At 38.5% G+C, this 22,065-nt stretch overlaps 1 protein-coding gene across 2 annotated transcripts in view; it reads left to right on the top strand.

Moving 5' to 3' along the window:
* The window catches only part of NAA15 (N-alpha-acetyltransferase 15, NatA auxiliary subunit), a 46,355-nt gene that overhangs the window by 6,512 nt on the left and 17,778 nt on the right, over positions 1-22,065 (top strand). For both annotated transcript variants that reach the window (XM_076337199.1, XM_076337200.1), the window contains exons 2-12: positions 7,220-7,304; positions 8,189-8,293; positions 9,027-9,184; positions 11,731-11,865; positions 12,037-12,190; positions 15,924-16,043; positions 16,704-16,799; positions 16,936-17,042; positions 17,454-17,526; positions 19,315-19,484; positions 20,155-20,307. In XM_076337199.1, coding sequence (XP_076193314.1) covers positions 7,220-7,304; positions 8,189-8,293; positions 9,027-9,184; positions 11,731-11,865; positions 12,037-12,190; positions 15,924-16,043; positions 16,704-16,799; positions 16,936-17,042; positions 17,454-17,526; positions 19,315-19,484; positions 20,155-20,307 — 1,356 coding nt within the window. The remainder of the gene's footprint in view (positions 1-7,219; positions 7,305-8,188; positions 8,294-9,026; positions 9,185-11,730; positions 11,866-12,036; positions 12,191-15,923; positions 16,044-16,703; positions 16,800-16,935; positions 17,043-17,453; positions 17,527-19,314; positions 19,485-20,154; positions 20,308-22,065) is intronic.

Below are 22,065 nucleotides of genomic sequence, written 5' to 3'. Positions count from 1 at the left end.
TTATCTTCTTCCTAACTAGTTTCAGTTTGAACTTGTTCTGTTCCTCTGGTTATATTCTACCAAGCAATGCCCGTTGGGAAGGTATCAGTCACTTCCAAAAAGTACGGCAAGCTGTGCAGGAGGAGGATTTCTTAGTCCCTTAAATTAGGTGATTGCTGAAGCTGTTTCTTATACAGAACAATTCTGTTTATTAACAACCGCAGAGCAATGGAAGAGGATGATTGGTTTCAATTTGACAGCAGAAAATTATGCAAGTTTGCCCCAGAGTTTTTCAGCATTAACATATCTATAAGGTTTGTGTGGTTTTCTTCAGTCCTTGGGTTTGTACATCTTGTATTTGTCATGAAACTGAATCAGTGTGGTGGAAGCTTTTGCCTAGAGCTGTTGAGCTGTTTGATATGTTTAGTGCTCAAAAGACCCACTAATTCATGGTGAGTAGTTGCTCCTAATGCTTCCAGCTTTCAGAATCTTCTTTACTACATTTAGCTAGAATTAGTGCACCTTAGTGACTTGACCTGATCTAGTCTAGCTGTAGAGAGAGTAACTGTGCTGGAAAACAGCCTTGAGCTGCGCAGTGCCTGGACTTACTATCTTTTAAGTTGCTGCATCTGAACTGTGCTGGAAGAATTAGATAGCATCTGAGTGGCAGACACACATATCGGGCATTGTAAGTGCACACCTTAGCTAATGCTAAGGCCAAGTATGCTAACGCTTTCTGCTGCCAAAGGTCTTACGGCATTGTAGTTGCCAACATTGCTATGTGATGCCGCAAGTGTACGTGTTCATGGCTGCTACTGGGAGAAACTGCAGAGTCCCCTAAGGAGCACATTGCTGTAGTTGACAGGATTTGTCCACCTTGGTCCTGCTCAAGCCTCACAAACCCTCAGGGAGGAGGATAGCAGAGTGTCAAACCCCTGAAGTGTTCTGGCAGAGCAGCCTGTTCTCCGTTGTACTTTCTCCTGGGGACTTGCAGATGCAAGTAAAAAATTTACCTGTGCCCATGTGTAGATCAGTTGACCTATCTGGTTAACTCTTGTATATGATGGGGAATAATCTGCAGTATATTGCCTCTTCTGATGCCACAGGCCATGTCACCTGCTGAGGAAGAGAGGCTGACTACAGTGGACTAGCGATGAGAAGTTAAGCTTGCGTCTCCACTGTCTCTTGGGGCTGAATCCAATTTTGGTACTCATTTGGTGAAGGAAATCATATTCTTTGGCTAGTCCATCATAGCATTGACTCAGTTAGGATGCTTGCTTTAACAGAGTTACCATCAGTGAGAAGTGATTTTGTGTGGGAGTTTTGGTGGTGTTTTTGATTTGGGTTTTTTTTTGGTGGTGGTGGTTTTTTAAAGTACTAGAGTTTGCATTTGTTTTAATTCAATTAATTTGCAGATATTGAAGTTTAAAAAATTGGCATTAAGTTGGAGTTGAAAGTGTGACCTGGGAAAATATGTAACCTTAGAAGAGAAAACAGCTAAAAGTTCTTCATACTGTTTTTTGCAAAATTCTGTCTTTAATAGAGATTGCACACTATTGTTTTGTTACTGTTCCAGTTCAAAGGGCATAACAATTGGGAATGTGATCCCGTCCTACGCACTTGGGTCTGCTATATCCTTTTTACTCTCACCCCACTCTTCCTTATAACCAGCTGTGCTGGTCCAAGTAAGAATAAAAAGAAAGCAATCATTAATACCCCATTGCTCCCATTTGTGAGCTTGGGGAGCAAACGGTACCTTCTTGGCTTTGGTACTTATTCTTGAGGAAAAACCACTCGTTTTGCATGCTTCCAGGTAAGCAGACAAAAGGCAGCTTCTCCTTTATGTTGTTCTTCTATGACTGTCTTCAGCTTGCTCATGAGACACTTTGGGTCTGCTTCTCACCTGTTTAATCAGCTGCAAAATCCAGCCTGGATGGACTCTTATGAGACTTCTTTATTTTTACTACTGCAAAGTGGTTTTAAAATGCTCTTGAATCAGCTGGAATTGGACATACGCATCTTCTCAAGTGCTCCTGCTAGAAAGATGGTTTTCCACTTTCTGTGTTTCAATCTAGGTGATCTTTGCTTAGGTTGAGTCATACCTGGTGGCAGTGTAGATTCACTGTGCTATGAAGCTTCTAGTAAGACCTGTGGTAACTCCTGGCGTTACACTGAGTTAGAGCTGTTGTTAACTATTGATGTTACTGAACATAGAGGACACTTTAATCTGCAGTGTAGTTATTATAAAATGTCTTACAAATAGCAAATTTAAGTTGGGACGGCTATTAAATTATTTACTTTAGTTATTAAATGCTTGCAAGACATGAAGACTGCTTTGTGATAAAGAGGATTTGCACTTCTGAAAGTGAATACGTGCAAAAATATTTCATGTGTAATGGCAGAATCTGGTCTGCCATGTGCTGTGTGTTTGATGCTGAGATACATACCTGCATGTCAAAATGCTGCACTTGACTATTATCCTTGCTTTTTAGTTGGAAACATATGTACTTGACCATTAAAATGTGTATTTTGAGAGGGAAGGAGTATGTCAGAGGTAAAATGGCCTGCCTGCTTACAGGTAGCAAACAACTAGAGAGCCTACTTCTCCACACTTCAAACTTACAGCTGTAAAATTTCTAAAATGCATTTGTGAAAATGTTTTTGTTTATACAATATATAAAGAAAACAAAGCTGGATTAAGTTTGGATAAAAGTCATCTCTGTGCTATTGTCAGCAGCCCTTAAGAGTGCAACTATAATCAGTAGCATGGCCCTTGTATATAGCCTTGTGGGTAACCGGGAGTAGTTAAGAATCCAAGTCAGTCTTATTTGCTAGCTGTAGGTTTGATAACAAGGTTTAGAAAGTAGATGCACTAGATAGGGAAGATTCAAAACTGGAAAACTGGGGCAAGGGGGAAACAAACGCCATCTGGCAGTTAGCTGTCTGGATGTAGGTAAGCTGTAAATAGTGACGTCTTTTCACCTGTCTTTATGGCAGCCATCAAGGAAGAAATGCAGAAGAATTCGTTCACACTTGGCATGTTGAGCATGTGTATGTGTAAAACACCTGCTGGCCAAAGACTGATTCTGCACGGGTGCCCTAATACAGCTTAGGGATCCGAACACCGGAACATGAACCCTCCTTCCACCTCAGACTCGGGATTCTAGAGAATATGGGCTAGCTCTGTTCCTTATGATTTCACTGTCAGTCTCTGGTAATCGCCATGCATTCAAATCTACTTAATAAATACTTGGGGGGGGGGGAGCGGTGCAAATGCAAATTCTCTCCTACCTGCTATGGTCTTGCATGATTTTGAAGAAGTCATACTCTGTCTGCCTCATCTTATTAATTCTTTGTAGAATTGTATTAAAGCAGGTTCTATTTCCTTTCTATAAATATAGAAAATTAGTTAAAGGGTGTAGAAAGAATCTTGGTGTGTTTGGAGTAGGCTGTAATTCTGGCCACAGCATGTATAGAAAAGCTTGTTAGATATCTTAAAACATCTGGTAACTTATTAAAGGAAAAGCTTTGAAGGGCAGCAAACGTATAATAGAGATTCAGTGCTGATGGAGAGTCAGATGCTTTTCATTTAAAGCATTGGCCTTAACCTTACTTTTTAGAAGTTTAGCTTTTAGGTTTTCTCATTGCATGATGTCACCAGCCATAGCTGGAGCACTTCTCTGTCAAGCATCACAAGCAGGCTCTGACTGCTGGCTTTGGCAGTGTATATGTGCAGGAGTTTAGCTTAGAGGAGGCAACTGTGCTCTTCTGGCGGTCTCTGGAACAGAGAAATATGTTACCTCTGCAGAACAGCTGTCCCAAAGTAAGGGTCAGAGGCCTGGGAATGACTACTACAACTATTCATCTGGGAGGAAACAAACTGCCCAGATGAAGACCAGTTCTGCTTCCAGCAAGCCTGTATCTTTATGTCCCAAGAATACTTAAGTTGTCACCATTCCTGCTTCTGTGATTTTTTTTTTTTTTTTTAATTATTATTACTGGTGGTTCTTCCTCTTCTTACTCAGAAACTACTGACTCCCTTAAGGATTTTCTCTCCCAGGCTGTGTATTACTCATGCTCATCTTCCCTTGTGTTATTCTTTTTGTTCTTCCTTTCCCCTTTTCAATATTTACTGCCTCCTTTTTCTTAAAAGATTTTTCTTTCATGTTTCTGTTCCTTGAAGCTTCAGATTCACCAAGGTTTGTACTAGCCATGGTGGCATATGCTGCATTCCTGACTTCCTCCTCTCTCGTTCACACCTTTATTTAAGCTTGTTAGTCTGTAACCTCTTCGGAGAAGGAGATAAGTATACACATGGCTTCAAGTAGTGGAATCTCAGTGATGCTGTTGGACCCACTTTGATGAAACAATCTCTTCTTTTCTGAAGAAGGACGAAACGTGACCTCCATTTCATTTGTTCCCTTCCTTCCACTGTTGAAAACATATAATGTGTACATAGAATACATATATAGAATAAGGAAACTCATAAAATGACACAACTTGAAATGTTTCCATTAACAGGATGAAATAGGCTTGAAGTATTAACATGAAAGGTTGGAGAAATTGTATACAGCAAATCACTCAAACTTGTCTTGATCTAGAAACACCTCAAAATGGAGACCTATCGTACTTTACTGGGGGTTATACGCAGCTATGGCTGGTTCTTAATTTGGTACTTCAGGTGATACAAGTACATGATCAGTTCCTGATAATTTATTGGTCCTACCTGGTGTTCTCTGGGTTGATGGGAACCTTTCTGTAACTGTAAGTGGATATAAACCTGCAAATTTTTCCTCCCTGCAGCCTGAAGGGAGAATTTGTTACAGTTCTCAGTGAGTTTAGTCTGTTATGAAGTACCTTGCATCGTAAGTTCTGCATTACTCTGAGAAAAATCTATGTGCAAATATTTCCTGTCTCTAGCATATATACCATCTTGGCTGACTTTCCTTAAACTTCAAGGTGAAAGACTGGTTGTTAGAGTATGTAAAATGGAACTGTTTAGAGATAAGATTTCATGTTCATAGCCAGCATCTGAGCAGCTGTACTTAAAGGCAAATTGTGAAACCCCAAAGTACCCCTTCTGCTTGTGACAGTGCCTTAGTTACACTGGAGACGTGTTCTTAAGTTCCTGTGGCTGCACCGCTTTTGTGACAGGTTTTGCTGCTTTCACACCTACCTAGGTGGGAGCAAATGGTGGTTCTGCTTTCAGGGAGGAGGCCTGGGCGGTAACTTTTATGACTGATGATTTCATTTTTAAAAAAAAAAAAAAAAGCTTGATCCTGTTGTGTTGTCACCTGTAAGCTCTCTGTCAGCTCTGACCAGTGGCTGATTAAAGTGACTCAGCCAGCTACTTGAAAGCAGGTAATGACTAAAAGGTGTAAATAATAACCAGTCAAGTTTAATAAAAAAAAGACGCCTATACAGATTTCCTCTTACCTAACCCTTAATCTTCCTATGTTAGGTGGTTGCCCTGCTAACTTGTCCTGTCCTTTGTGATAGAGGGAGTTGTCTTTTGGAAGTGTTTAAAGTCAGGGTTGGACAGGGCTTTGAGCAACCTGATGTAGTGAAAGATGTCCCTGCCCATGGGAGGGGCATTGTACTAGATGATCTTTGATGGTCCCTTCCAATCTATCTTCCATTCTATCATTCTTTTGTTGATACATTCCTCTTTGAGTCCATCTTGCTTTGGATGCTCTCTCTGAGCATCTTCCTTCTCCTCCTCCTCCTCTTTCCTTTCCCAGATTCCCTTTCTCCAAAGGGTGGCAACAGGATAGGGGGAACAAATTCTTTCATTGGTTTGTGATGCCTCTTGCTCTTCAGCCTTGATATTTCAGCTGTATGACTTTAGTACCTAGAAAATAATACATCCACTTAGTGGTATACCAGGTTTTTATTCCTTTGAAGTTTGTTGGTGTTTCCATCTGTGTTTTGGAAGAGAAAACTGGGCACTGAACAGCACCTTTCATGATGCAAAAGTAACGTAAAGCAGAGAAGTTGAGGTAGATACGCCATTTTCTTTTTTAAGCATTTCCATAATATTCATGTAACTTTTTAAAGTTTTATTTTTAGAACTTTCTGCTTGATGGAAGACCTGTGGGGTCTGCCTCTCCTAACTTTTTTTGATGAGAGTGCTTAGAGGACAAATGGTGTCCATGCGTGCTTATGAATGCTCTTGCGTAGTTAATTTGGAGCAGATGGAGGAAAGACAGAATCCTGAACAAAACTTAATTAGGATGACTTCAAAACTGTTGGCTGTTACCCAGTTTTACACTCCTGTCAGCCATCCTGCCACCAGAACAGGTCAACTGGAGTCAGTGAGATCCTGTTATGAATGACTTCCTAGTTACCATAGGATTTGGGTCTGTGCATAAGCAATGTGTGTTTCTTTACTCTTATACTCAAGTCGGGGCATTGGTATTACAGTAAAATGAAACCTAAGAAATTATTAGCATTTGCTTAAGTGACTTAAAGTGTATGAATTGGTGTTTACAATGTTACTTCTTCCTCCTTTGGCTTCTATTTAAAGATTAACAAAGGGAGTGGATTGGCAGAAGTAAAATACTAAAACTGGTTTTAAAAGTTCATGCTGTGTGCCATTTTGCATTGCAGTCGCATTGCATAATGAAATGAGACTCAGACACGCGCAAATTGTTGGAGTTGGATTTAATAAAACTGTAAAGGGATATTTTAATTTCCAGTATGGCAAGACAGTGTTAGTGTATACTAGTTTTGAAAGTTTGTATGTGTGAGATATATGTAGTATTCAAACTGATTGTAAGAGATTGCTTTCAGAGATAGTTTAAGTCGAGTTCCAATGATTTAATTTTCTTTCCTGCCTGTGTGGTTATTGGAGGTTGTCTCGTGGTGTTTTGTGAAAGATAATTGAGCCAAAGTGAGTTGAATGCTTACCAAGATATGTTATGACATAAGGTTTGCTTTTATGTTAAAGGAAAGTTGAATCTCTGTAGGCATTTATGCTTCATGTTGTATCTTATCTGAGAAATTGCTGTATGATAATGTGTCTTCAGTTATACATTTAAATTCGTGTTCTTAATAACATATACTATTTTTTCTGGTGATGGAAAGAATTTTTAATCACAGGAAGCTCATTAAACACAGTTCATTAAAATATTAGTACATTTTCTAAAAGCCCTAGCTGCACTGATGCTTAATTTTGGGGGTGCAGAAATACTTTCACTCTAAATTTTTTGAATAAATGTACTCTGTTCTTCTTCAACAGAGGTGTTACGAACATAAGCAGTATAGAAATGGGCTGAAGTTCTGTAAACAGATCCTTTCTAACCCAAAGTTTGCAGAACATGGAGGTAAGTTTTCAAATGGCATATGCTCTCTTTTTTCCCTATACTTTGGGATAGAGTAATCATTTGTAAGTTTTATAAATATTTATAGCACTTAATTGTTAACCTTTTGCCTATAAAGCAGTTAGTGTCCAGAAACCTGCACCATGTTAAATACCTATTGTTGATAAGGTTTGTAATTTTAAAGACTGGTCTTACCTGTAGTTAGTAGTCATAGCTTGCCATTCTTTATGCTGCAAGTCTAATATTCATTATAGCATGGTGCAAGTTTCTTAATACAAGTATGCATTGCTTAAGTCACTTTTCAGGGGATATTGTTATTCATTCATGTAGAAGTGAAAGACAAAAGGAAGAGATTGACTATTGTTCAGCACTATGTCTGTCAGCTTTGTGGTCTGCTACTTTTTCCGAAGGAATAGTCTTATTGTAAAAGAAGAAAAAGGTGCTTGTGTCCCTTGCTGTATTTTCAATTGTTTCTTACTACTGAGTTGAGAGTTTCTTTCCACTGTCCAGAAATGTTTTATTTCTTTGCCAACTAGTTTGGTATGGGTGGATGTGTGGAAGTCTGTGTTGTGAATAAATACTTGAGTAGTTATAATGCTCCTTTATGGTAAAGAAATATCTCTCTCCAAAATGTTTGTAGAGCAGACAGTTTTTAGTGCCTTTAAAATAAAACGCTGCTTCACTTTTTGGTGGAAGTAATGCATAAAGTTTATTGTCGTGTATGATGTACTTAAGTGAATAATCTGCCAGTATAGTTTTCCATGTGAAAAAAGAATGCAAAATCTTTGCATTGCTAACTGAGTCTAAATTTGTATTAAGCTTAAAAACCCTATGAAAATGAATAACTGATACTTATTTAATCTTAATTTTGTTTTGTTTTGTTTTAGAAACCTTGGCAATGAAAGGACTAACATTAAACTGTCTAGGGAAGAAAGAGGAAGCTTATGAACTTGTGCGTAGAGGCCTAAGGAATGACTTGAAGAGTCATGTCTGTATCCTTTTTGAAATAGGGTTTTTGCTTATGAATGGCGAAGGTTTATTTCTACAACTACTTGATTTATAGAATTGCAACAAAAGCCAGTGCCATTAGGCTTCAAAATGGAAGTTCAGAATTTAAAATTTTGTTTCCAATACGTAAGAATATTTTGTCTAAGCTATCCAAAGGGCAGATGCTTTGCAGCTATCCTTGCAGTCACAGTTAGCTCAAATATTATTCTGGCTTGCATTGTATATGGGGTTTTTTTTATCATTTAGCTGCAACTTTAAACTTGTGGTGGGCTGAACTAGGCATTTAAGCATGTGGTTTGCTTTAAAAACTTAGTAGTTGCCATTACATTGATAAGGACTTGTGATAGACTTAGAATGCAGGAAGTGCAAGCACTCCAGTTGTCTAATGTAAGCCCTTACTCAGAAATGTGTTTGAGTAAGCCTGATAGTTTTTTCAGAGATCCTATTACTTGATTTCCTCCCCCAGTATGTGAAAAGTACAGTTTACAACATGTTACGTGCACCCTATACATATAACTGGCAAACAGTTCTCTGTCTTCAGTTTGCAAGCAGTTTCTCTGTACAGCTGAAGAAAAGAATTGTAATGATTATAATAACGTTACTGTCCGTTTATAAAATGGCTTAAGAGGTTTTTTTACCAACTGTTCTGTCAATGCCATGTTGGATCTGTTTTCTCCCTGCTCAAATTCAGTAGAATCCTTAACAAGAGTTTTCCAGGTTGGCATGTCTATGGCCTTCTTCAGAGGTCAGACAAGAAGTATGATGAAGCTATCAAATGCTATAGGAATGCACTGAAATGGGACAAAGACAATCTTCAAATCTTGAGAGATCTTTCTCTGCTACAGATTCAAATGAGGGATCTTGAAGGTTACAGGGTAGGTATATATACTGCATTTATTATCAACTTCTAGGGAACTGCAGCAAAGGTGGCAAATTGTTTAATGACACTTTAAAAAAAAAAAACAAACAGTTAGATCCAGAGTGTTAAAACTATGTGCTACTCAATATTTTATGAAAGTAAAAGCAGACATGCTACTGAGCAGTTTCTATAAAGTATACAGATTTAATGGCATACTAAATGATTTTTTTCAGCTCAGTGCAGAATTGTTTAGGGGTTTTTTGATGCTGTATAATCCAGCTGTAGACAATCCCCAGTCTTTTTATTATTTTCTTGGAAGCATTCCTGCAGGTAAAAGGCAGTGTGTTCAGAAGACGGCTGTTATTCAGGCAAAAGAGTTTCTATTTTTTAATAACTTCATACCATATATACCTCGTCCTTTAAATCAGCGGCCACCAGTTTTCTCTCAGCAGTGGGTAACAATACAAAGCAAGCAGTGTGCTGCATGAAACATCGTATTTTGCTTCCCAGCCAACCTGGGCATTAGTGACAGCTCCTTTGGGTCCAAATATTTCCTTACATTTCCTGTGAGCTGTGAGATTGTGGATCAGAACTCCTGAATATTCCTCCTCTTTCTTGATTTAATACTCAAAATGTTTAGATTACTATCTTGTTTTCTTTTGTTTATTTTGTAGTAAAGCTGAATGCAGTTTGGTAACTTAGATTGGAACCCTCTTTCTGCCTGTTACTGCAGCACCCAGTTACTGACTGCCTTGCATCAGTTGTCTGTATTTGCCATGTGAGATGTTTCATGCTAACCAACCATTACGAGGTGGTAGTGTCACGGCTGTGACACTTCTGTAAAGGAGAATACAAACTCTCTATTGTCCTCTCTACAAATGCTACTCCTAATGTAGTTAGATTTTTTTTTCTGTCTTCTTGAATTGCGAGCTGATGTCTAGCTTGCTAATACCTTTATTTCTTAAAAAGTAGCAGCTTCTGTTTAGTACGCATATTGCAGAGATGTTTATGTGGTTCAGGCTAAGTCATGATGGCTGCCCATGATCAATGTATGGCTCACTTAGGATTGGACAGAACAATGACTATAGAAGATCTGTTTGTTTCTTACTCTGCTATCCAGGGAAAGATGACAATGGTCACCCTAAGTATTTATAATTCAAATATTAATTAATTGGAAAAAAAACCCTTAGGTCCTCCTAAATTACATTTTTGTGCCTGGAAACTTACCTGGTTTTCAGCTGATGTAGATTGGTGTAATTCCTTTTCTCTGCAAAAAAATAATCTTTGAGACTTTTACTTGGAGACCTTAGATAATATTTTACGTCAGGTTTTCATCTTTTCAGGTTTTCTTTGCACCTTTAAAGTTGTGGTTGTTAAAACACATTAGTTGGTCCCTTCACAGATTATTTCCTTTTCAAATTAGGGTAATGTTAGTATGCCAAGAACAAGTTTTGTTCTCAGAGCCGTGTGGAACCATAAGCTAACATAAGTCCTCAGTGAACTTATTCCTGAGTTAGGACATTTCTTAGTCACTGTTTTTTTCATATTAGTAATTTAGAAATTTGACTCCTCTCTTGCTGAGACAAGATAGCCAAAACTTAGCATAGGTGCCAAAATTCATTTGCAAATGTATGTTCTCTTGGCCTCTGGATAAATGTGAATACAAATGCATGACTGCTAAATGTGCAAGTAACACATGGTTATAGAATGCATTAAGGATTAAATGTTAACATGCTTAGAAGCTAGTAATTCATGACTGATCATATGCTAGTTTCTGAAGAATGTGAATTTACTCTCAAAACTGGGAATAAGGTTGTGGGTTGGTTTTTTTTTTTCCTTCGCTTTAACTTCCACCCTCTCCTACTTTATAATATTTTGAGTGATCTTCATTCTAATCAAACGACTGTAACTAGTTTTAGTTCTTTGTTAACTCCTACTTCTGACTGGGCTTTTTCAGTCAGTAGTAACTTTTTTCCTTTATTTTAAATTACTTGAAGATGCCCTTCAGGAGTCTGTAACAAAACAAGTAATAACTTTTCCCTCAGATTAAAACAGCATGGTACCAAGCAAATCTGTTGCATCTTCCAGCTGTAATTATCTTCTCACTAAAGAATAGGAATGCACTTTCATGACCTATTTGGCTAATAACACTTGTAATGATTTAATACATATGTACTTCCAAGGTGAATTTAAAACACCAGTATATAGTAAATGTTCCTGCAACTCAAACCAAAGTATCCTTAACCGTGTTCTGTTCATCAGTGGTAAGACAGGAAAAGCACGTGTGTCATACATTAACAAAGTTAGTCTGACTCATCAGTATTCAGTTGGACTAACATGATGTGTTACCTTGTGTGGTTTTTTTTTTATTCAATCAAGACCATTGTAGTGTTTTAAAGTTTATTCTTTATTTTGGTTAAAAAAAAAATACATTTGCATATAGAAAACTAATTTTTAGTGACATTCCTTAAATATTGGAATACTGAAGACAAGAGTATTGCATAATGGATTCTACAGAGCATCAGAATAAAGTCAGGAAAATTAGTAGCTACTTTTTTGCAGGAAACAAGGTATCAGTTGCTTCAGCTCCGACCTGCACAGCGAGCATCATGGATTGGTTATGCTATTGCTTACCATCTGCTGGAAGACTATGAAATGGCAGCAAAAATTTTAGAGGAATTTAGGAAGACACAGCAGGTAAGAGGAAAACATGAAATTCCTGTATGGATTGCTGCTTAAACCAAAAATAAAACACTGCTTCCTTTCATGATGTGAAAACTTTATGCAGTTTTCTTTAGTCAAATGAATTAAATCCCAAATGCATTCTAGAAGTCTGAACTTTCTCATGTGTCTTGCTTTCCTATGTAGACATCACCCGATAAAGTGGACTATGAGTACAGCGAACTGCTGCTGTATCAAAATCAAGTCCTCCGGGAGGCAGGATTATATAAAGAAGCCTTGGAGCATCTTTGTACCTATGAAAAGCAGATCTGTGATAAACTGGCTGTAGAAGAAACTAAAGGTAATTACTTTTTGAAGGCACATTTAAACATATAGTATACAATGGAATGCCTGTACTGTCAGCTTTTCCCATCTTTTGGAACTTCATCTTTGATTTGGTTTTAGATTAATTTATTTAATTCTGCTGTGGTAAAGGACTGCTTGTCTTGCAGCTGTTCGGTGCCTATCATACTGTTTTCCCAGGTTGATAAGACATCAATAGAGTACACATGTACTGTTCTGAAACTTTTGAGCTGATGGACATTTCAGACAGATGATCCTGAATCGATGTCCTGAAATTCTGTTTGGGTAGTGTACCCAGACCCATGCTATCATAGCTTTGATAGTGGTCCTGGCAGGGAGACCACTTGCTGAAAGAACAGAATCATCTTTGGCAAAGTAGAAGGCTTTTAATTATACTCAATCACTCTTGCAGTGTGTGGAAGTAGGCCCTTTAGCTGAGCAACCCAACGTAGGCTTCTGTTATTGTATTATTATAATCCTAGTGTATAATATTATAACAGAGCAATACAATACTGTATCTTATATTCCATAGCTGGAATTGCAGAGTGATAGAAGTTTGTTCTTAGAGCTCTGTTAACGTGCACTTTTTTCAAAGCATGCTTTGTTCCTCTTCTGCTTGATGCTCGTACAGTCCTTCTGTGAAACTTCCAACCTATTGAAGGTACTGTTTGTTCATGGCCCACACTGGAATCTATTTGGATGATTGCTTGAAGCAAAGAGAAGAAATCTCTTTACTCTATAATATTATTCATGTAGATGTTGTAGCTAGCTCCCTATTCCTGCCAATGGTAATCTCACTGTCTTGCAAAAAGAACCTAGGAGTTGAGTAGTGACAGTATTATGAAAGGTGTGAGGTACTTCCTCAAGGAAAATGACTGCAGGTGACTCTCCACTGTTGCCGAATACATTATTTGGTTTGCATATAAATGGAAATAGATGTAGGGATTACACTAGCGCAGACCATTTTTCAGACGTATAGAATCATAGAATCATTGAGGTTGGAAAAGACCTCTAAGATCATCGAGTCCAACCGTCGACCCAACACCACCACCCACTAAACCATGTCCCTAAGTGCCTCATCTACTCGTCTTTTAAATACCTCCAGGGATGGGGACTCCACCACTTCCCTGGGCAGCCTGTTCCAATGTTTAACCACTCTTTCAGTAAAGAAATTTTTCCTTACATCCAATCTAAACCTCCCCTGGCGCAACTTGAGGCCATTTCCTCTCGTCCTATCGCTTGTTACTTGGGAGAAGAGACCGACACCCACCTGGCTACAACCTCCTGTCAGGTAGTTGTAGAGAGCGATGAGGTCTCCCCTCAGCCTCCTTTTCTCCAGGCTAAACAACCCCAGTTCCCTCAGCTGCTCCTCATAAGACTTGTGCTCCAGACCCTTCACCAGCCTCGTTGCCCTTCTCTGGACACGCTCCAGCACCTCAACATCCTTTTTGTAGTGAGGGGCCCGAAACTGAACACAGTATTCGAGGTGCGGCCTCACCAGTGCCGAGTACAGGGGCACGATCACTTCCCTACTCCTGCTGGCCACGCTATTTCTGATACAGGCCATGATGCCATTGGCCTCCTTGGCCGCCTGGGCACACTGCCGGCTCATGTTCAGCCGGCTGTCGACCAGCACCCCCAGGTCCTTCTCTGCTGGGCAGCTTTCCAGCCACTCTTCCCCCAGCCTGTAGCGCTGCATGGGGTTGTTGTGGCCGAAGTGCAGGACCCGGCACTTGGCCTTGTTGAACCTCATACAGTTGGCCTGGGCCCATCGATCCAGCCTGTCCAGGTCCCTCTGCAGAGCCTTCCTACCCTCGAGCAGATCAACACTCCCGCCCAACTTGGTGTCGTCTGCAAACTTACTGAGGGTGCACTTGATCCCCTCATCCAGATCATCGATAAAGATATTAAACAAGACCAGCCCCAGTACTGAGCCCTGGGGAACACCGCTCGTGACCGGCCGCCAACTGGATGTAACTCCATTCACCACAACTCTCTGGGCCCGGCCGTCCAGCCAGTTTTTTACCCAGCGCAGAGTACACCTGTCTAAGCCGTGAGCCGCCAGCTTCTCTAGGAGAATGCTGTGGGAGACGGTGTCAAAGGCCTTGCTGAAGTCCAGGTAGACCACATCCACAGCCTTTCCCTCATCCACTAGGCGGGTCACCTGGTCATAGAAGGAGATCAGGTTGGTCAAGCAGGACCTGCCTCTCACAAATCCGTGCTGGCTGGGCCTGATCCCCTGGTTGTCCCGCTCATGCCTTGTGAGCGCCCTCAAGATGAACCGCTCCATCATCTTCCCCGGCACCGAGGTCAGGCTGACAGGCCGTAGTAGCGGGAGCTTTGGTTTCGGGGGTGGGGGTGGTTTTTTATGACTTGACTTTTATCTGAAAGATCTTCTGACATACTACGTGTTCTTAAGTTTTTGATGAAGGTCCGAGGCTGGTACTGAAATAGGATTTTCAAATACAACTTCACAAAAAAAAAAAACCCAACCAAAACAAAATGCAAAACCTTCTAGCAAGTTACCAGAAAAAAGGATGGAAATACTCTTTGCAGTCTGTGTGCTTTCAACAGGGTACAACTGATTAATTTTTTTTGGGCACAGCTCCTGTTGTGTTGTTGAAGTCTAGCTTAGCTGCTGTGCATACTACAGAAGAGCCTGCTAATAAATGAGTGTTGTCTATGAATTTTAAGTGCGTATGCAAAAGCCATTGTGGATGAAGTACAACTGAGAAGTACTGAAAATAGTATTAGCATTTGCCACCATTAGATAAAAATTATAACTTTCACCTCAGGGTAGGAGTTTAGGTTTATTTTCCAGATTCTGTCATTCTCAGCAAGTGAACTATTGATGTTTTCCCTGGCATTAGATACTGCATGTAGTCCTCAAGTTATCCTACGTGTGGGAAGCAGCATCTCTTGTCAGAATTCTGTGTCAGTTGCGTGACATAGGGAAGAAGAGAGGTAACGCTGACTCGCATTTTCCTCTTGAAACCAGATGGGAAAATCTTACCTTAATCTAGAATGACACTGTATCACCTCTGGTGTGTAATCTTTTAGTGCCTAACACTTGCCAATAACAAAGCTTTGTAAAATGTGGTTTCCCATTGTGAAATGGGAAGTTGACTTTTGTTCCAACTCCAACATCAGCAAAGATGCTCTATACAGTTGTTAGATCTAGCCTTTACAAGATACAACTGTTAAAAGTAATGACATGTCATTAAAAGGAAACTTGCTTGCAGAATCTTGAGAATTCATTAATCAGATCAATGGCTTGATTTAAAACATTGAAGTTAGTTTTATGAAATACCAGACTGAAGAACCATTCTTTTATTTGCAGCGCTGCAATTTCAATTTGGTATTCAAGATGCTATATACATGAAATACCGTGTACTGCTTTTAATTGCCTTCTGTAGTAAAAACTGCGCTTAAAGTAACCAGTCACTTCAGTAAGTGAGAAAAAAACACGTGCATCTTACTTTTAACATTAAATTTTCAAGTAAGTTTCAAAAGTTACTGGCTGAGTTGTAGAATCTTACTGTAATTGCACCTGTTGTCAAAGTAAAAGCATATCTGTCAGCTAGTTTGTGATGCCACTGTGATAATTTTTTCTAAGAAATTAGAATCTATATGGAGTTAAGGATTATCTAATCTTTTACTGTACAGTGATTAATATTATACTGCTTCAGTATCTTGTTACCTTAATTTAAAACTTCTTGGATTTCACACAGGAGAACTCCTGCTTCAGCTTGGCAGACTTGAAGAAGCAGTTGAAGTCTACAAAGGACTGCAAGAAAGGAATCCTGAAAACTGGGCCTACTACAAAGGCCTAGAAAAGGCACTTAAACCAGGTAATGATTTGATATGTTGTAGTAAACAAGCTGTTCCTGCACAATTGGAATTTATATATTTGTTGAAAACTTGTGTTGCTTTAAATAATAAAACTATTATTTAAAAATGTCCCCATTTAAGTTTTGCTTTTTAGTGTGTACATATTGTCATAATGTTTTTGTAAGAAAAGCTGGAAGTATTTCTCGTATTGTTGTTACTGTGTCTTATTTAAAACCAAAACAGCAAAAAAATGCAGTAATCTCTGTGCATGGTTGAAAGAAGAGAATTATTTCATAAAAGACAGTTTTGATTTTTCTTTTACTCTCTCTGTTATCTTAATCTTATGTTGTAGGTAATACAGGTTTTGGAAAAACAGGCATGACTCTCCTGAATGGCTTTGTTTGTTCAACATTTCAGGAGGAACTCTTTTTAAGATGAGAGATAAGCAGTTAGTCTTCCACTGCTGGAAGAGGAATTTACAGATACTGAATACCTGAAATCATTTAGTATGGCAGTTTTAAAAAGAATAAAATGGAAATTAGTGTTCTTTAGGAAGTATATAGCCATTAGTTGCTATATATTCCGATTCTTTTTTTAACCAGATATAAATCACTCCCCACCCCCTCTTCCCTTCCTGCCAAAAAGGAAGGAAAAAGTAAACTCTAAAAATTCTGTTCCAGCTAATATGATGGAGAGGCTAAAGATCTATGAAGAGGCCTGGACTAAATACCCAAGGGGACTAGTTCCAAGAAGATTACCATTAAACTTTTTGTCGGGTAAGTGCATTTTTGCTGAGCAGGTAGTGATCAACACTCGTGTTTCTTAGATACTGATGTTTTAACAGCATAAACAGTCTGCAATTGACAAGTAATGTGTGGTAAAACAAAATCAACAGGTCTTTTTCCTCTCAAGGTGAAAAGTTTAAGGAATGTCTGGACAAGTTTCTAAGGATGAATTTCAGCAAAGGTTGCCCACCAGTCTTCAATACTTTGAGGTCATTATATAAAGACAAGGAGAAGGTAGGTTTTTCCCCCACTTTTTACATGATCTACATGTAGCTGTGATGCGTTAGAGATGAAGAAACTCTTTTCTTCAGTGCTCGCTCCATCAGCACTGTTGTATATTATGGCCTAGTATATCTAGAAGAAATCAAGTACAAGCATACATAGCCTTGTGCCAAGTTGGTAAACGTAGAAAACTAAGATTTACTTAATTATAAGCTGTGTAAGTGTTAATGAAGGGAGGCTTGGTCTTAATTTGTTAAAAAGAGAGGTGAGATTGAGTGTGTTCCCATATGTATTGTAACTCAGGATATTGCAGAATTCTCTTACCAAAAATAACTAGTTTGGGTAACACCAAGTAGTTCAAGTTGAAATAAAATACCATCTTGCCCACAGATTTTTTTTTTTTGTCTTGTCTTGCATGTGTAGGTGGCAATCATAGAAGAGCTCGTGATAGGTTATGAAACCTCTCTAAGAAGCTGCAGGTTATTTAACCCAAATGGTGAGTGCTAAGACTGGCACACTTCATGGAAGTAGTGCCTGGTGTAAGCATTATGTGACCATTCAGAGGCAGGGAATCAGTGGGGAGTGAAGAAATTGAGATGATGGGGTTTTTTCCTTTTTTTTTCCACCCCCTAATACGGAACTGAACCATTTAAGCTGTCAAATATAAAGTCTGTAGTCAAAATCTAGCCACTTGTTCTAAAAGTTTTGCTGGATCCCCAAATTTGATCACTCTTTGTGGTTTTGAGTTCAAGTATTCTATTTTCAAGGCTTGAGTTTATTGTTGTCCGGGAAACTGAAATTTGAAAGCTGTGTTAAATCTTTAATTGCAGAAATGTCAAACAAAAAGGAATAGATACTGATAGCACAATCTTCAGGGGGAGGGGGGTTTGGAGCTTTTGGTGGGGGCTGGGTTTTGTGTTCTTGGGGGTTTTCTTTGAGAGTTAAAAAACATTTTTCCAGGTTTTGACTGACAGCTGTTTTGTTGTGAGGTATGGTTGTACATGTATTGAATCCAGCCTTCATATTTCCTCTCTGATAGCATTATGATGGTTTTTTAGTCATTTGCCCAACCACTTTGTAACAGAAAATCTCCAAGAAAAAACTTTTCTGCATAGAATATCAACAGAGGATAGTCTTGAAATTTTGGTAGACGGATTAAAATGGTGTAATAATTAAGATAGCATGAATGACATTAATGATGTTAAAACTTTACAGGATAATCCTAATTATTCAAGACATTTTTATTGAAGTTATAACCAGTTATTTCCCTGCCTTGCAGAAACATTAATGCAATACTTCATTATGAAATTCTCATCTAAGTTGCCTGTTACACTTTTCCATTGAATTTAATGCTATAGGCTACAATATAGCCACTCAATACCTGTTTGAATTTGTCCAAGCCTTTCAAACACATTTGTACTTTTCTGGTTTAAGGAAATGACTTACTGTTATTTCTGTTCAATTCAATATTTGCTTTGATATTAAATTGCATTCAAATAAACAATTTTCTGCTACCTTAAAGTGAACAAATGCATATAATTGCACAGTTAAGTTATACTGAAGAACCAGAACCTTTTGGCAGGACTAGAGCCTCCACGCCCTTTTGTTTCCCCCTGCAAGGTGCTATGCTTCATAGTCAAAACTGAGTAGTGAAATGAGCTTTTAAGACTTAGGTAGTATTTTGGATTTCGAACAGAGCTCTCTAACGTTCAGAACTGACTTGTGTATAGGAATGTTTTCTAGGATACATTTAGGCAAATAGTGATGATAAATTTGTCAAAGGTAGAAACAAAAAATCTTTTTAAAGCTAGGGTTTGGAACAGACAGCCTGTTTTGTTTAAAAATATTCAAGTCTATGGGTCAGTGCTGAATGTACTGAAATCCTTTACATTGTTACTGTGCAACACTTGTGTTTAGCAGGACTTTTTGCTATACCCTTCATCTAAAACAATTTTAAAAGAACTCTACATCATGCACTAAGCTGCATTAAGGGACTAGTTGGAACAAAATGTAACTCCCTTCTGACCCACTGACTCACTTTTCCTTTCCCTTAAAACCACAGTACGAGAAGGGAACAGTATATGCTCAGGTCTTGTCAAAACATAGACTTAAAAGTTAATGGACTTACCTGGACCCAGGTGTTTGAAAACACTCCCATGCTCTGTTGTGACAGCCTGATACAGAGTCAGAATTAACTTCAGTGGCTGTATTTATAGCAGCCTGCTTCTGGCATGTTGTTTTAATAAACTGAACAAAACAACTCCCTCCATTTTTCTCCCTCCAGATGATGGTAAAGAAGAACCTCCAACCACTTTACTCTGGGTCCAATATTATTTGGCTCAACATTATGATAAAATTGGACAGCCATCCCTGGCTCTAGAATATATAAATGCTGCTATAGAAAGTACTCCCACTTTGATAGAACTCTTCCTTGTGAAGGCAAAAATCTTTAAGGTAAGTTTGGCTTGTTCTGGTGACCAGAGGTTATTTGGTTGTTATGATGGAAGACTTTTATGTATGCTTATACTTTCCTGTAATGTTTTTGATGTGAACATTGAAGCGTTAAGCTTGTATTAAGCAAGACACTGTGGATAATCCATGGAAAACTACTCAGTGAATTTTAGTGAGTTTCTAGATAAGTTTGGCTACTTGGGCTTTTTAGTGCGTATGAATAAGCCCCTATGAAGATTTTTAAGTCAATGAAGGACAAGTATACTGCAAAATGTGAATTCTCAGTTTACAGTTATATTTTTCATATTAAAAATATCACTAATAAATTTAGTTGGTTTTAAATGTCTCCCACCTGTTGTTATCCCACCCCCCACTTTTTTTAACTACTTGAAAATAATTTCTCAACTACACTATGGTATTGTATTAGAATGGGATTATCCAAAGTGTCCTTTAAACATTTTCAGGAAAAATGTCAAGTGCTAAAAGACCTGTCGTTCCATAATGAGGGAAAGTAATTTTTCTGCTTTTTTTCTTTAAAGGTCTGTTGCTTTCCTGAAGAAAGCTATGTATTAAAAAATGTCTAAAAGAATAACTAATTATATTAAACAGTGAGTGGGTAAAACATGCATGGCTTATAATTACTGAATCTAACTTGAATTTCTCTCTCTTTAAGCATGCTGGAAATATTAAGGAAGCTGCAAGGTGGATGGATGAGGCTCAGGCTTTGGACACGGCAGACAGATTTATCAACTCCAAATGTGCAAAATATATGTTGAAAGCAAACTCCATTAAAGAAGCAGAAGAAATGTGTTCTAAGTTTACAAGGGTTTGTTCCATTTAACTATAGCTCTTTCAAATAACGTGGGCCTAATCCCTTGTGGAGTAACATTTTGTGTTAACTTTCCACTCACCTTCTAAGTTCTGTTTCAGAGCAGCTATGATTGCTTGCTTCGCTAATGGTAGTCAGTATCAGGGTTTGAATTAATCTTGGATAAGCATGATTCCATAGTAGTAAGTGAAAACCCTAAAGCTTGGATTTGATCATTTTTGCCAGGAAGGAAAAATACAGCATGCCCATTTTAGAGATAACTACTTTGAAAAAATAATTTTCTGAGAAGTCTTTGGGTTTAATGTGGATTCTATAGGATCCTTGAAAGATCTGATAAAGTTGCCCATGTCTCTTCCCCCCAGCCCCATGGTAGTAAGTTAGAGAATTCAGACTTCTCTTGTAATAAAATTTCTGTGTGGCTACTAGGTGAGAGTCCTTCTGAGATGTCTTCCTTTTGTGAACAAGCTTTCATCCCTAAGGTCGTGTTTAACAGTAATGAAGGAAAGCTGCATGTTACATCTCTTTTTTTTTTTTTTTTTTTTTTGTGGCTGCTTACCCATGACCAATTAGCTGGCATAAAAAGTTTGCATTATCCAGATTGCTTAATTTCATGCATCAGTTTTTGTCCCTGCAGTAACCTATTCTGATAGGTTTGATGTCACAGGTTAGTTACTTTTTAAATTGGCTTCTCTTGCTGTTCTTCTTTCATAACCGAAAGTCAAAACAGCTCAATGTAGTCTTTCCAGAATCTTTGGCAAATGATAGTTTTAGAATACTGGCAATATCATTTATGTGTTGTCAGTGGGAGGCAGGCAACAAGCTATTGGGACCTACCCGCAGAAGTAATCCTTTTTTGTTTGTTGTCCTGTTTTTCTCTTCTCTCTTGAAGAGCAGGAAAAACCTGGAGTAAGGTAGGTTGAACGGGGGGTATTTATAGGGGGAAAGCTGAAGGATTTTTGTGAAATGGAGGCTGTGTGCAGGCAAACATGGAGGGAAGGGAAGTTCTGTTTTATGTAAGCTCAGTAGCTTTAAGTGGAGTTTTTGATGCAAAACTGCTATGAATCTGGGTTAGTTGACCTTTCTCAATGCCTTAAGCAGCTTTAAGATGTCAAAAAACCAAGCGTACCAGTTGCTCAAAACTGAACTTTAAAAATATAATTTGATGATGTTGCTCTGTGTAATCTTTTTCATCTCCTTTTGATCTTATGTCTAGTGCTCAAATACAAGCTTCTTAATGAAAATGATTTAAAAAGACCTAAATTAAGCATAATGAAAATGGAACTAACAGTTTTTCGGATTTTTAGCTGCTTAAATCAGACTGGTTTGAAGACTGCCTTTCTCTCATTTGGGGCATTCTCCTTACCCTGCCATTTGAATATTATCTGTCATTTTCCCAGCTTTGGCTCTTGGCTGATTCTTGAATAGCCTGGTTTTTGCAAGATCAGAGTAAAGTCAGAATGGCTGCATCCACCCCAAGTAGCTGACTTTGACATTAAGCTTGAAAGGCATATGTTAAGTTCTATAGATCTATGCAAGTGTATATAAATACCGGATTTGACAGACAACTGTAATCTCCTTTTTTGAATGAGGTGGTGTCAAACCTACCAGTATTCCTTTTGCTTTGCCACTACTGTCTAGTACTGATCGCATAAGAAATGACCTATTACTACTGTCAGTTGCTACGCTTAGCTCAATCAGCAGGTCTCTGGAGGACACAGATGGCAGTTTTAGTTAAAAAAAAAAAATAGAAATCCT

Source organism: Aptenodytes patagonicus, chromosome 4 (genome assembly GCF_965638725.1).
Source record: "Aptenodytes patagonicus chromosome 4, bAptPat1.pri.cur, whole genome shotgun sequence".
In the NCBI taxonomy this organism is placed as follows: Eukaryota; Metazoa; Chordata; class Aves; order Sphenisciformes; family Spheniscidae; genus Aptenodytes; species Aptenodytes patagonicus.
Note: the sequence above shows the minus strand (reverse complement) of the source record. Positions and strands in the feature narration are given on the sequence as shown.